Source organism: Malurus melanocephalus, unplaced genomic scaffold, assembly GCF_030028575.1.
Source record: "Malurus melanocephalus ecotype Western Australia unplaced genomic scaffold, MMel_1.1 scaffold_150, whole genome shotgun sequence".
Classification (NCBI taxonomy): Eukaryota; Metazoa; Chordata; class Aves; order Passeriformes; family Maluridae; genus Malurus; species Malurus melanocephalus.
The window spans coordinates 92,147-105,508 of NW_026623382.1; the positions used below are offsets into that span (position 1 = coordinate 92,147).

The 13,362-nt window shown below is 39.4% G+C and overlaps 1 protein-coding gene across 1 annotated transcript in view; it reads right to left on the reverse strand.

The window, feature by feature from the left end:
- ABCB5 (ATP binding cassette subfamily B member 5) overlaps positions 1-13,362 on the reverse strand; it is a 31,729-nt gene that overhangs the window by 12,504 nt on the left and 5,863 nt on the right. The window contains exons 9-17 of the mRNA XM_057371646.1: positions 12,012-12,186; positions 11,608-11,721; positions 10,635-10,745; positions 8,266-8,391; positions 6,837-7,040; positions 5,439-5,609; positions 2,804-2,965; positions 2,112-2,342; positions 14-160 (exon numbers count right to left, since the gene is read on the reverse strand). Of these exons, the coding sequence (XP_057227629.1) occupies positions 14-160; positions 2,112-2,342; positions 2,804-2,965; positions 5,439-5,609; positions 6,837-7,040; positions 8,266-8,391; positions 10,635-10,745; positions 11,608-11,721; positions 12,012-12,186 (1,441 nt within the window). The remainder of the gene's footprint in view (positions 1-13; positions 161-2,111; positions 2,343-2,803; positions 2,966-5,438; positions 5,610-6,836; positions 7,041-8,265; positions 8,392-10,634; positions 10,746-11,607; positions 11,722-12,011; positions 12,187-13,362) is intronic.

Genomic DNA, 13,362 nt, shown 5'->3' on the forward strand with positions numbered 1-13,362 from the left:
CCAAAAAACTTACCCCAATGATTTTTCCAAATATAACAGCAAATGCAGGATGGACTGCACCTATGACAGCAGCAGCAATCACTCCCAGCAGCACATAGAGCCACTCAGGTTTGTTCAGAGCCAGGATTCTTGAGTAAGGCACAGCAGGGAGATTCTCTTCCTACAAGAAAAAGTTGCAAGTTTTCTTTGGAAGGCTRGAAAAAATTCCTCAGACAGTGGGTGTTCATTAGGCTTGGAGCAGTGAACTCTCTTGGTAAATTGCTGAAAGCCCTCTCTGTGCACTCAGAACAAGAAAACATGCTGGAGATTTGCTGCTTTGCTGTTTTATGTCCTAGAACATCAATTGCACTGTAAAAATTTGGAGGCAAAAAACTTAACAAAACGCTAAGTCATGAGGGGAGAAGAGCAGGACAGCTCATTGAAAGTCAGATAAGACTGGTCACCATGAATGGCAACTAACATTTCAACCATTATAAAGAACTGAAAGTCTCACTGTCCACAGCACAGAAAAAATCCCTCCAGTTCAGTTAAATGCCAGTGGGCTGGCAGTAGAACAATTGGGTAGAGAGGTAGTTTTTCTGTTTGGCCAAATATATCCAATGAATCATTACCAAAATCAGGAMAGTGGCATATGTTAGAGTCAGTTAGCCTGTTTCTGCTTTGAAAGCACAAAATATGTTCTGTCCTGCTTTATCGCTTCATTTAAGTGCCTTTGACTCCAAAGGGATACTTCTGAAAAAGCAAACCATGGAAACATCAGAAATGAGACAAAATATTAGTCAGGATTATAAGCAAGTTATTCTTSCTTCCTGATTATTTTATCCTGTGTTTCAGAGGCTGAATGAGTGTGGCTATAAAAGTGGGCTAATTTTTCTGAAATAACTACAACTGCTGGATGCTTGATTTCATGTTTTCTGAATGAGAASAATATTGTATTCTTAAGCATGAACACCCACTACTTCCTCTAAGGTCTTAAGGAGTAYTAATTCACAACCAAAAAGTATCTTTAGAAGTTACATGACTTTTTAGATCATAATAGGAATGGATCCAGCTCCTCCGTGCTATTTGAAATATTCATTAACTAGAAGGAAGACATTAGGAACACATATTTTAGTGAGGAACAAGATCTACAGATATAAATTCCAGAGTAAAACCATGAATCCTTCTAAATCTGGAACTTAGGATCTCATCTGTAATAAATAATCTGGCTATTTAAAATACTTATGAAAGCTTTATTATAATTTTTATTTTATTTCTTCACTTCAAGGGTCTTGAAATCAGGTAAAAAACACCAAAACCAATCAAAAAACCAAAGCAACCTCAATATACCAAATAACTTTTCTAATATTTCATGAAAAAMGTGCTGTAGTTAAAGGACTACAAAACAGAAAACAAAATCAAGTTTCTCTTCAGCTGCTTACCCACAGTCTGATCCAGAATGCRCTAGAAATCTGCTCTTTTTGATGTTACAAACAAGTTTTACTCAACTTTGACAAGAAAGTAATTTTTCTAAAACCTGAACATCCTACATGACTTTTTGATGCATGACATTATGTCAACTAAGTTGTTTTAGCTGTAAGAACCATGCAGAACTGAAGCATAATCTAAAACAGAGTGATAGCTCTTTTACTGGGAATGTTCTTCAAAATATTAGGGTTTTGATTTTTTTTTTTTTAACTTGACATAAATGTAGTACAATACTCCAAAGTGCCTTCAGTTTGGGTACTCACACTCTAGGGATTACATTACCCAGCAGTATTTGCAACAGTAAGCACCAGGGAGTGAAGAATCTTGCAAATGAAATCTCACAGGTAGCTTTAACTAGATAAAATTAAAACATCAGTACCGCTGAAACAATAATTGTATGAAGCATGACAAATCAACAGCACAAGWTTTTTGCAGCTCCACACTGGCCCAKTAGTGCTAAAATGAAGAACTTWGTTAAGACAAGTGACTGTCCYCAGATWATCAGTCTGGTGAGTACTGACTGCAAGAGCACCAGCGTAAAGGCTGCATGGCAGCCAGATAACTAAAAGAAACCCGAGTTATGTGCTTTTTGTTTCTGTTTATGTCTTATCACTGAAATTCTAAACTGCAGTTCTAATACCAACCTCCACCTCCTTTTTCTTCCTTTTTCCAAAGGGCTTTTTAGATGAACTCTTCTTGTTGTTATATCTGCTGGATCGTCTTCGAATGCTGCCCCTCCCAGGGATCACAGATTCTTCAAAATGATCTCSAAGAGTCAGATCTTCCACAGGATTTATGTTTTCCTCATACTCTTCATCTGCTGTGCCTTCRCTGTCTTCTGATATGCCATTATCTTGAACATCACTGCTACAACCCTAGTGGTAATTCAAGATACACAATTACAAGGCATTTTGGGCACAAAGTAAGAAAAGTAATTCTTTTTTCTCATGAATATTACTGCATCAGTTGTGTAATTACCGTTGCCCATAAATCATTCTGCCATGGCAGGGCAGTAGACTATATGATTTTGATTTTTTCCCCCTCTTTTCCTTTAAAGTCTGTGGCGTCCATGTGGAATCCAACACCTCCATGGTTATGACATGATTACGCAATCTGTGACTTAAACTCACTTATGTTTTTGACATATTGGATTGTGAAAATATGAAACACTTATGGGTAAAATCCCCCAAAATTCCAAGTCCGTGTCTATGCCCAGACTAGAACAACAGAGCAGCTGCAAGCTGGACAACATGCAGAAGCCAGAGACTGAAAATGGCTCCACCCACCATCATTTGACAACTTTGTGAAACAGAGAAAGAATAGATTTTGCTCTTACCTGTTGCATTACAAGGGAATAGTAGACTCCTTTCTGCAACATGAGTTCACTGTGTGTCCCTTGTTCAACCACAACACCTTTCTCAAAGCCAGCAATTGTGTCAGCAGTCCTGATGGTAGACAGTCTGTGAGCAATCACAATGGTGGTACGTCCAGCCCGAGCCTTACAGGAGCACAGGAAGCCCARTTACAATTAAAACATGCAAGAAAATAGCACAGAAACAAAACAAAATTATTTTAGCCATTTATAATATAAAGGAAATCAAAACTTCAAAAGTAATTCTCTTTTAAAAGCAAAGGTGATTTTTCCCCTGGGACTCATGTCTCTTGTTTAGCAGTCCAAGGACACTTTCATTAGAGTAATTTAGGYAGAGAAAGCCATATTAATCTTTTTAGACAGGCAATACAGATATAAAAGACTTTAATTAAGGTTATTTGACTTTTTATGGAACTTGAACTGTTTGAGCTAAAGTTGTTCATGAAGTGTTTCCATGTGCATGCAAGCATGAGGGGGAAATTCTATGAGAATAGTTAGGTCTTTCTGAAAATAACGCTAGGAGAGCAAATATATAAAGAGCAGATATGTTCTTTAYACTCTCTCCCTGAAAATTTTTGAAAGTACAACATCAGCAAAATTTCTGACAAGACTTAGCAGGAAAGCATAGAGAAACACAACCGGCATTAAAAATGGGGTTGAGCCACTCCCTAAAGCAGCCTCCCAGTCTTTTGAAAGAAACCCATTTGACAATAATCCTACTGGGATTTGGCAGGAAGAGCTGCTAAAGTCTCAGTCAGCAGGTTACGTGTTCCACCCCTCTCCAGCTTCCTCAGGCAGAGCAGTGGCACACACAGCCCTCATGCAGCAAACCAGCACAGGGCAGYTTGGGACAGCTGGAGAGGGTGGCTCCCCTCCTCCCTGGAGCAGATGGTGGCTTGGAGGCAGCAGGAGAGATCCAAGGGATCCGCATGCAACAAGCATGTCTGGGGTCCTAGGACCTACTGGAAGTTTCTTGGTGCAGTTGTACATCAGATGGGCACAGAAAGAGGGGCATGAAGAAGATCAGGGCATCTGTAGCTTCCATGGAGATTTGAWTTCTTCCCCTACACCTGCCATCCAATTCTCATGGATCTGATGCAAGYCACTCAAAGCCTGTCACAGGAGGTCTGCCACAGTGAGCTTTTTGTGGCTCTGTCCTAAAGCACAAAACCGCCACCACTGCAGCTGGGAGCTGTGATCAGAACTAACAAAAGGTACACGAGATGCAGAGTTATCTGAAAAACAGCTGACTGCAAGCAGCTGCACGTGAAYGCCCAGAAACAGTGAGCATTCATAAGGTTAATATCGCTGCTCCTCAGCTGTAAAAATAATGAGCATCATTAGCACCGCTTTTTCCACTCAGGGATAGTGAAAAGAAATTTGGAAATCCCATTTGGGGACTACACTGATGGACATTAAAAAGCTGAGAAAAGATGATTAAGTTATGATTCAGGGTTCATTTTGGCGTGTTCTGGGAACATGATGAAGGATGAGGAGAAGACTATTCAGAACAGTCCACTTTACTGAGTGACCTCCCTCTGTTATGCACTAAATGAAGCAATAAACTGGAAAAGTTAAGTACTTGATTACAAAATTAAAAAAAAATGCACAAGAAAGCCAAACTACAGCTGTAGCAGCAATCTTTTCGTGTTTAATTCTGCATCAATTATATCATTGATATACAAWTTAGATTATATGAATATTATTTTTGTATCTACATGTTACCCCAATACTAATACCACTACAATGATGTGAATATAAGAAATAACTGCACTTTACCTCAGATTTAAATTGGCTAGCAAGTAAAGATGACAAATTCTGTGTTTCCCTTGAGCCACACTAGTAATTTGCATCTCTCTGCATAACTACTGGAATTAAAGGCAGAATTGTTCACTTCGTTTAAAAACAAAAAAACAAACATTGAAATAAATATTAGACAAAAGAAAAGGCATTCAAGCTCCACCATGAAGCTCTTTTTCAATCAAAGCCTATGGGTTCCACTTCATGTTGATGCAAACTGCTGATGAAGGAGGGCTGAGGATGGTATTATGAGATGATCAGAGACATGGGTACAAGCTCTGATAGCTCTGCTCTGCAGCAGCACCCACCCTAAGGTGCTGCTGAAAGAAGGAAARCAATGAAAATGGCTTAATCCCAAGAGCTTTCTGAAAACTATGAATCAACTATTTTATAAAGAACAAATACAAGGAATATTCCCTACTAATCTACTTGAAAAAGGTCACTCTGTCCTCATACCTTGCTTTGGTAAGACACCATCAATATCTGACCAGCAAAGGAACTGTTATAATTTGAGAAAGGGAGTGCAGGAGACCTAAGCTACAGTTCCACATGACTAATTGCCTTTTTAATTAGTAATAACGCAAAACAAAAACCCCTAAAAAAATAAATGTGATTTGCAAGTAAATTTTTGATGATTCAAATTGCCGTTAAAACACTGAAATTGAGCATCCACCCAAATTTTATTTTGCAATGTTTTTGATTCTGATGGGAACCTGCACTGAAGATTGTGTATTAATCTTTTTTAAGCATTTTTGGACCTTTTCATGGCRGCTGGTAGCTTCAATAACATGAGTCCTACCTTATCGAGAGCTGCCTGCACTATGGATTCACTCTGAGTATCCAACGCAGATGTAGCTTCATCCAGAAGAAGAATCTTGGGATTTCTTGCTAGGGCACGGGCAATAGCAATTCGCTGCTTCTGTCCTCCACTCAGCTGAGCCCCTCTTTCACCCACCAGGGTGTTAAATTTCTGAGAAAGGAGAGAACAGAAGTTGAGAGATATCTMAAATTCTCACTTCTCAGTGCAAGCCTAAGAACTCACCGTCTAGAAGGATGTTGGTTCTTGCAGCTGACCTAAGCACGGGCAGAGCAAACATGGAAGGACATCCATCAACTGGCTTAGACAAACCCTCCTAACCCCACCAGATATTGTACCTGCCTAACTTTGAATGTATAGCTCCTTAAAGATTTGGTCTTTACTGCTCATTCAGTGCTCCAAACCCTGGGGTTTCTCAAGACAAGCCTGTAAAAGGCATCTCTGTATTCTCTGATGATTGCCTACCCTTCCAAAAGGGTTGGAATGATAGGGACACACCACAACCTGTAATGTTGCCTCCYCTGAACTGAGACACACCCCTTGGARCCATGGTTTGGCTCCTACTGACCATGTCACTCACTGCAAAGTTACAAGTCTCAAAGCCCACTGAAGCTTTTATTATACAGCTGTTTAAGGGTAAATATGATCAAATAACTCCTGGTGAGAAGAAGGAACCTTGGAACACATTGACACACTACAAATGGCACATGCTTGAGAGATGGGGGCCAAGCTCTCTAAAGCAGCAAAAGGATTTGAAATCAAATCCCACATGGGCACTTTTCTCACATTTTTTTAACTTCAGAAGCAAAGGGAAGGACACATCATTATCCATTTATGAGGATGTGTTTCGAATGATGGACCTCACTTCTCACCCCCATCCTGAAAGGAATAAGGCACCTTCTGCTAAGAGGGGGCTCAAAGCTGTGGATCTCAGGCAGAGGAGAGAGCTCAACTTGTAGCTGCTAGAAAAGGTCTTGGGCTCAGGGCACACTTATTTACTTTCACCCAATCTCCCMATTTCCTGAGAATATACAGACAAAGGGGTTTGGATTTCTGGCTCTTCATTTTAAAAGCCCAAGCCTTTTCTGCCTCATGAGATGGACAGGGATAGCAATACAGCTGTGAAGCTTCCTTTCTCCTGAGTTAAGGCACTGACATTTTTTCYCAGACTTCAGCACAGGTCCTTTGASAGCAACCAACAGMACAATATCTAGTAAATATCTAGCAAAAAACTCTCTAAAATGAGAGCTGCTGGAGGCAGTGAGTATATTTTGAGAAGCTGTAGTACAACTTGGGTTCTCATGCTCTCCCTCTCAGAAACAGGACACCAGCCTAAATGGACCTTTCAATCTTACACTCAAAATAAGTTCATGAACTTACATCAGGCAGCCTAGATATAAAGTCAAAAGCATTGGCCTCCTTGGCTGCTTGCTCGATTTCAGCATCAGAAATATCTTCTCTGCCGTAGCGAATGTTCTCAGCTATTGTGGTTGCAAACAAAACAGGCTCTTGGCTCACAATGCCAATGTTTTCTCGCAGCCACTTTGTATTAAGGGTCCGAATATCCCGACCATCTAAGKTAATCTGAGAGGAAAAGAGTGTGTYAAAGAAGCCATAGAAATGTACTCTCTTCATTATAAAAGCAATTAATTACTATTATTTGATTGAAGTATCAGCTACAAGGGCAAGGAAAAAAAAAATATAGTCTTTAGAAAACTATTTTGGGGGAAGGCTGCAACTGCAGRTTTTCCATCCATTGCACAAGGTGCAAATTGATGACGAGCAGCATAAACAGAAAACATCAGGGTTGTTTTGTTTTTTTTCCTGTTTTCCCCCAATAACCATCCTGTTTGAGCTGGCTTAAGAATTTTACAGATTCCTTGCACACTTTTGACCCAGTTCCCATGCCCCTGTGCCAGTTTGCTGTCCTCACAGTTGAGGCTATACAATCATCACTGTGGCTGTTCTTTACACCAGATCAAAGAAAAAGTTCAAGTGGACTAAAAGGAAAGGGAAGGTTATTTTTAACCTAGATAATCTGCAGTGTGGTCATATGAACATTGGCATTGACACAGCAAAATGAAGAACAAGGGCAGGAGCTAAGAGCCACAGAAACACTAAGAAAGAACTGTACTGATAACAGCTGCCTTAATACATTATATACTGACAGCTCAAAGTTTATTATTTGAAATGCTTTCCTGCTTTCAACTAGCAGTAGCAACTATTAAGTAGCATTTTTCACCTATCAAGAATAAAAAGCACATTTTCCTAAAAATATATTGTCCCCCTCCTCCCCCTGGCTTTTCTTTCCTTTGGAAATTTCTTGTGGAATTATTTGCCATTTACTAACTGAACTTAATGTTTAGTGGTAAAACAGACATACAATGCATAGTGGTGGAAATTTCTGCTGTGGGTTAGCAGAAAAACAAGCCAAGAAAAGAACCATTTAAAATAGGAAAAGTCTCTCCAGGTTTTAGCCTACATTCAATGAAAAGGGAGCAAAATGCAGCAGAACATTGCTGGATTATGCTTTGCTTTAAAAAGTTTAGAGAATTTTAAAAGTGAACTGTTGATGATTATTTTAAATTCAGATCTTTAAAGTCTGTTCAAAGACTTGTGGCATTTGCTGTTTGTGACACAGCATTGTAAGAAGGAGCARAATAACAAAGTCAAGCCGACAAGAGAAGATAATTCATTTGAAGTTTAAATTGTGGAAATATGAACTATGCATTATATGCTCAGTCAAAATGAGAAACTAATGCATGTTCTTATAGCTCTGAGCGTTTATAGTTCTTTTGCAGACACTCACTTCTCCTTGGTCAGGATCATAGAACCTCTGCAGCAACTGAACAGTAGTGCTTTTTCCACAGCCACTGGCACCAACTAAAGCAATGGTCTTCCCGGTTTGAACTTTCAAATTTAGACCTTTGAGGATCTGGAAATAATAAAAAAAAAATTTTAGTGTGACAAGCTTGATTGAGAACAGTCTACCAAAGTAACAGTAGCTATTTGTTCCGAGGCAGCAGTGAGTGCCACAGTGTGAAGGCGTGGCAACATTAAWAAGTTAGGTGTACCTGGGAATATCCTGGAGCCCAGGAAAAAGGCTGCACCTATGCTTATGAAACGTAGCCTTCAAAACAGGATGACTACATGCAACCTGCCTTTTGGGAATGGCCCATGGGTCCTTCTGGCTACCAAACCAAGCCTGGGAATTTTTTGAGAAGATGGGAGAACTGGAATGGGCCAAGTTCATGCCAAGAAACATTTTAAGAGCTCTCTTGCATAGACCATTGCATTCCAGTGCCTGGGAAAATTCCCCAGCACACTCAAACTAATATAGACACAGCCACAGTACTCTAAACTTGATAGCTCATTTTCTCCAATTTGTGTGATCTGGTAGCAGGCTTGAGGTTTTACATTCTCCTGCTGTCCTCCATTCTCATGGCATAGCAATTATCMRTCTCACASAAAAKTATTTCTCAGGTGCTAAAGAGYATCACTGAGGAAAAAAGCCTGTTTTCTTCTATTTTTAGAACCTAGATGGCTGTTTTGACAAGGTAACTGTTGGGAAGCCCTTAATAAATCCCATTCCTTATTATTAACAGCCTCAGCAACCTGGAGAGTAGGTACAGATTAATGGTATCTTTGTTGCTATTTTCACATTTAGAGAAYGTTTTTACCTCAGAAGATGTCCATGCCATTACAAGCAAGGCTGTGCAGTTGCCAAAATATTTTGCTGCTATGGGAACTCTTCTTGTTTATACCAGGCTGATTTATAAGTTTGCCTACACATGTTTTTGCAATGAGAGATTAAAATAGTTGCAATATTCCTGTCTCCCCCCTGTATTAAATCCACCCAGGATTTAATATCAGGAAGCTGATATCCTGGTGCCTGYATTATCAAGAATGAACTATATTCTAGATACCATAATATTTCCAGATGCAAATAATCACTACCAGACACTAAGCTATTTCTAACTTTCTTTCATCAGGAATGGTATTAAAACTAACAACTGTACTCCTCAGGTCTCTCTGATTTGGGTTAACCTGGACAGGGAAGATTATAYTGCGTTGCATCAATTGCTTGAGAGACTGTGGTAACTTCTACACAGCTTTGCTGATTCTTTTTGGCTTTATTAAATAAAACTGAWGCTCTTAGTAGGGAGTGCTGCTGACTCAGATTTGGGAAGGATGACAAATATTTCTCATTTCCCTCCCATTTGGTGTGCTGACCCACAAACAGAGACAATCATCCTGAATAGGATTTTTAGGAAGAATGGTGAAGACTCTGCTCTGTCCCTTCAGATTTCTGAGCTAAGAGGGATAGAAGATGAATTGCACAGAATTCATTTAAGGAGAAACCCCAACTCTGAGTCTGCTCTCCTGCTGCCCCAGCATCCTGGAAACAGATCTGATGCACTATGGGACAGACCTCAGGTGACTGAGGTGGGAAGAGCCAGCTGAACAAATAGCACCGAGATATAAACCTTCCCATTCTCACCACTAAATCATGTCCAGCTTTTAACTGTCAACATTTGAAACCTCTATTTCTACACTTTTGTTCATCAATTAAGAATCAACAGCAGCAAATTCCTTGTCCTTTCACCTTTAACAAGGCATTCAAAAGATTATAAACTGTTAAATAAGGCAGAGAGGTCAAACCAACTGTATCACCACAAAAGTAATCACCACGACATGATGTACACAGGTCACTAATGGAAACTAAACTAGCAAAGAACAGGAACAACATTTTATTGAACAGCAATTGCAACATATGCCCAAAAAGAGGTTTGACTTCCAAATGTGCATTTAAGATGATATGTCTCAATACATTGACAGCGCATTGCTGTAAAGTCTATCTCTGCTAATTTTTCACACAGGATATCATAGCTCTGGAAGCCTTAACATTTTGAAAAATCTTATTTGATTTACGAAAGGTCTTGCTCACAGAAATTCAGACTAAGAGCAACACATTTGAGATCTGTCCTGCAGAAGAGAATGAGAGAGACTACGACAATAGATCTATCTAGAGTTTTGTCTTTCTGCATCATTGGGGCAAAATTCTGTCACATCCCCCAAAACAGGAGTGCATTTTGCATTCAGGAACAAGAATATTAGACAAACAATATGGACATAGGCTAAGGAGTGTCAGTTCAGCAATGTAAACAAAACACTTACTTTAATATCAGGTCTGGAAGGGTAACTGAAATGRATGTTTCTGAATTCAATTTCTCCTACGAGTTTGTCTGGTTTGTAGCCTTCCTTAGAACTGCTATCTATGAGCCGTTTCTGGAAAGAAGTTTGTAAAACAAATTGGTGGTTATTTCACTTTTGGAACTGTTATTTCTGCTACGTACATGGTTCTTCACTTTCCCAGCTGCTGGTTTACACTGCAGAATTGCTGCATTTTACTTGCAGGATGCTCAGTACAGGGGAACATCAAACTGTGCATTCTGCTTTGACAAATACAGTGCACTTTCAAATGCAACAAAATCCATAGCAGAMAATCTGTAACTGCAGAACTTAAYTGCACTCTCTTGCAGCCAAAACAYAGCCTTCAGTAATCTGTATAGGAGGATTTTATGCTCRCATCAAGAAGAATGATGTAGCCATTTCTCCATGAACGTTTTAATCCTACTTTAAAATATTTTTACATACACRGATGTGCAATTGCTGCATAGCACASCAAGACCAAGATAATAATGTGGAAAATCTTTTTCATAGCATTATCAGCATTACAGATCATTATTATAACATTCAAAAGCAATATTAATCTCTTTCTCACTACCCCCCCCCCACCACCCCACAAAAGCCCACCTCAGCTGAATTTTTTAATATGTGCATTTTTAAAAATTAGTATAATATCATACATTTMCCTCTGGAACTGAAAGTCTAATATTAGAGAAAAACCTCAACCATGTATCTCAGACACACATGCCAGGTTTCCCAGCTTTCACTGTAACAAATGGAGAGCCTGGGTTTTTTTAGATGAATGAAAATATTATTTCTGTGGTAGACATCTGTAGAGTTGATGATTTTGGGGGCTTTACAGCGCCTTCATTGCATTTCTCAAGGGGGAAAAAAAAGAAAGAAAAGAAGAGGGAATGGAAGTTGGTTGAAAGGGTTCTATTCTATGTACTTAGATGTTTACCTTATTGATAATCTTATATACTTCATAGGCAGCCCCACGTGCATTAGCCACACTCTCSAGGTTGGGAGCTGCCTGGCCCAGGGAGAAAGCTCCAACAAGCACAGAGAAGAACACCTGTGCCACAGGGAGAGGAGCATTCAATTAATGATAACAGAGCCACCAGGGCACACATGAGCACTAGAAAGACTTAAGAACCAGCTCTAGGCTGTTCATCCCACCTTACAAATAGAGTCCGAGACTATCAAACTTGTTATATCAAAAGGTAGACAAGATGAATACCTTTAAGTTGTTTTACACTGAGTCTCTAACAGCTAATTTAGCAASCATATGGCAGCAGATACTCCACTTCCATAACTTTCCCTGAAGGTACAGAATATTTTTCAAAGCTGCATTGCTGTACTTACAATTAGCACACGGCCGATGTCATAGTGTGGATCCTCAGCAGTGAGCTTGGTCCCATACCAAAATGCAAGGGCATAGGATCCAAAGATAAAAAATTGTGAAAGACCTAGACATGTGTTAGTGGTAATGGATTTTTTCATTCCAACACGTTTAGCCATCTCTAAGTTAGCATCATATCTGAAAGTGGGTAAGGAAACCATTAATTTGACAGGTACCACATGCCATTCTGGTTGATATTTCCCTGTGCCCTTTTCTTAATTAACAGGATTTACGTAAGAAAATCTATTAGAATCTCAAAGAGAATACAGTTTTTTGGACTTCTTTTTTTTTTTTTTTTTAAACAGAGGACTACTAGGGATGTAATTAATTGGAATAAATTCACTTCTGACATGTTGGCATATTGTTATGGGAGACACTCAGAAAACAATTGAGCATCATGACTTTGCTATCAAAATGGAAGACACAACAGCACTCTTGAATTCATTGCTTCCATTAACCCTGAAAGAGAACCTTGAAAGGTTTTARCAACATTGTCTACCACAGAGGTTAAGTTCAGTCTTCCACATTTAAAATCAAAATAAAAATAAAAACCCTCCAACAACCCCAGGCACCAGGGAAGGAGATAAATGAGAGCTCCCTCTGACTGCAAAGCTGTCCCCTTATTGGCCATTTTGGGATGCTAAGTATCTTTCCCTTAGGTCACATAGGRAGCCAGTGGACACACAAGATCAGTATAAAGACTAACAAGTTCAGTGTGAAAATTATTTGTTCTRAAGATTTACTCAAGCTCGTTATGCAAAGTGTAACTTAGGAATAGTGTAACTTTCTATTTGCAAGCAACATGGTCAGCAGCTTGCACTCTTCCCAATATGTATCTCTATAAAATACAACCCCATCCTAGGAAGACATGCAATTCATTGAGCTGGGAAGCCATCTTAAAAAACTGCATTAAATTTGTTCATGTAAATTTTTAAGATTCCACCAATGTTTTATTTGCTAGTCAAATATATTGRAATATTTTTACTTGACTGTGCTCTTAAAACTGAGCCCCATCTTTGAGGCAGCAGCATCACAGATCTTCTAGGGAAAGGGGTACTGGATCCAAGCAGTGGTCACTCAAATACAGTGGAAAAGCCAAGCCACTGTCAAGAACTAAAGGTGACGGAAGATCCCTTGGAAGAGCAAACTTTTGCAGTCAGGGGAGGCACTATGCAGTAGGAGGATACTTTTCCAAACTCTGAGGTCTGTCAAGAACTATGTAGGAGTCACAATCTGCTGTCTGAAAAATGCACTCCCTGGTAGGAGTCTGTCCCTAGTAGAAGAGTTCCTAGGAGAGCCGCTATGTTTGTTTGT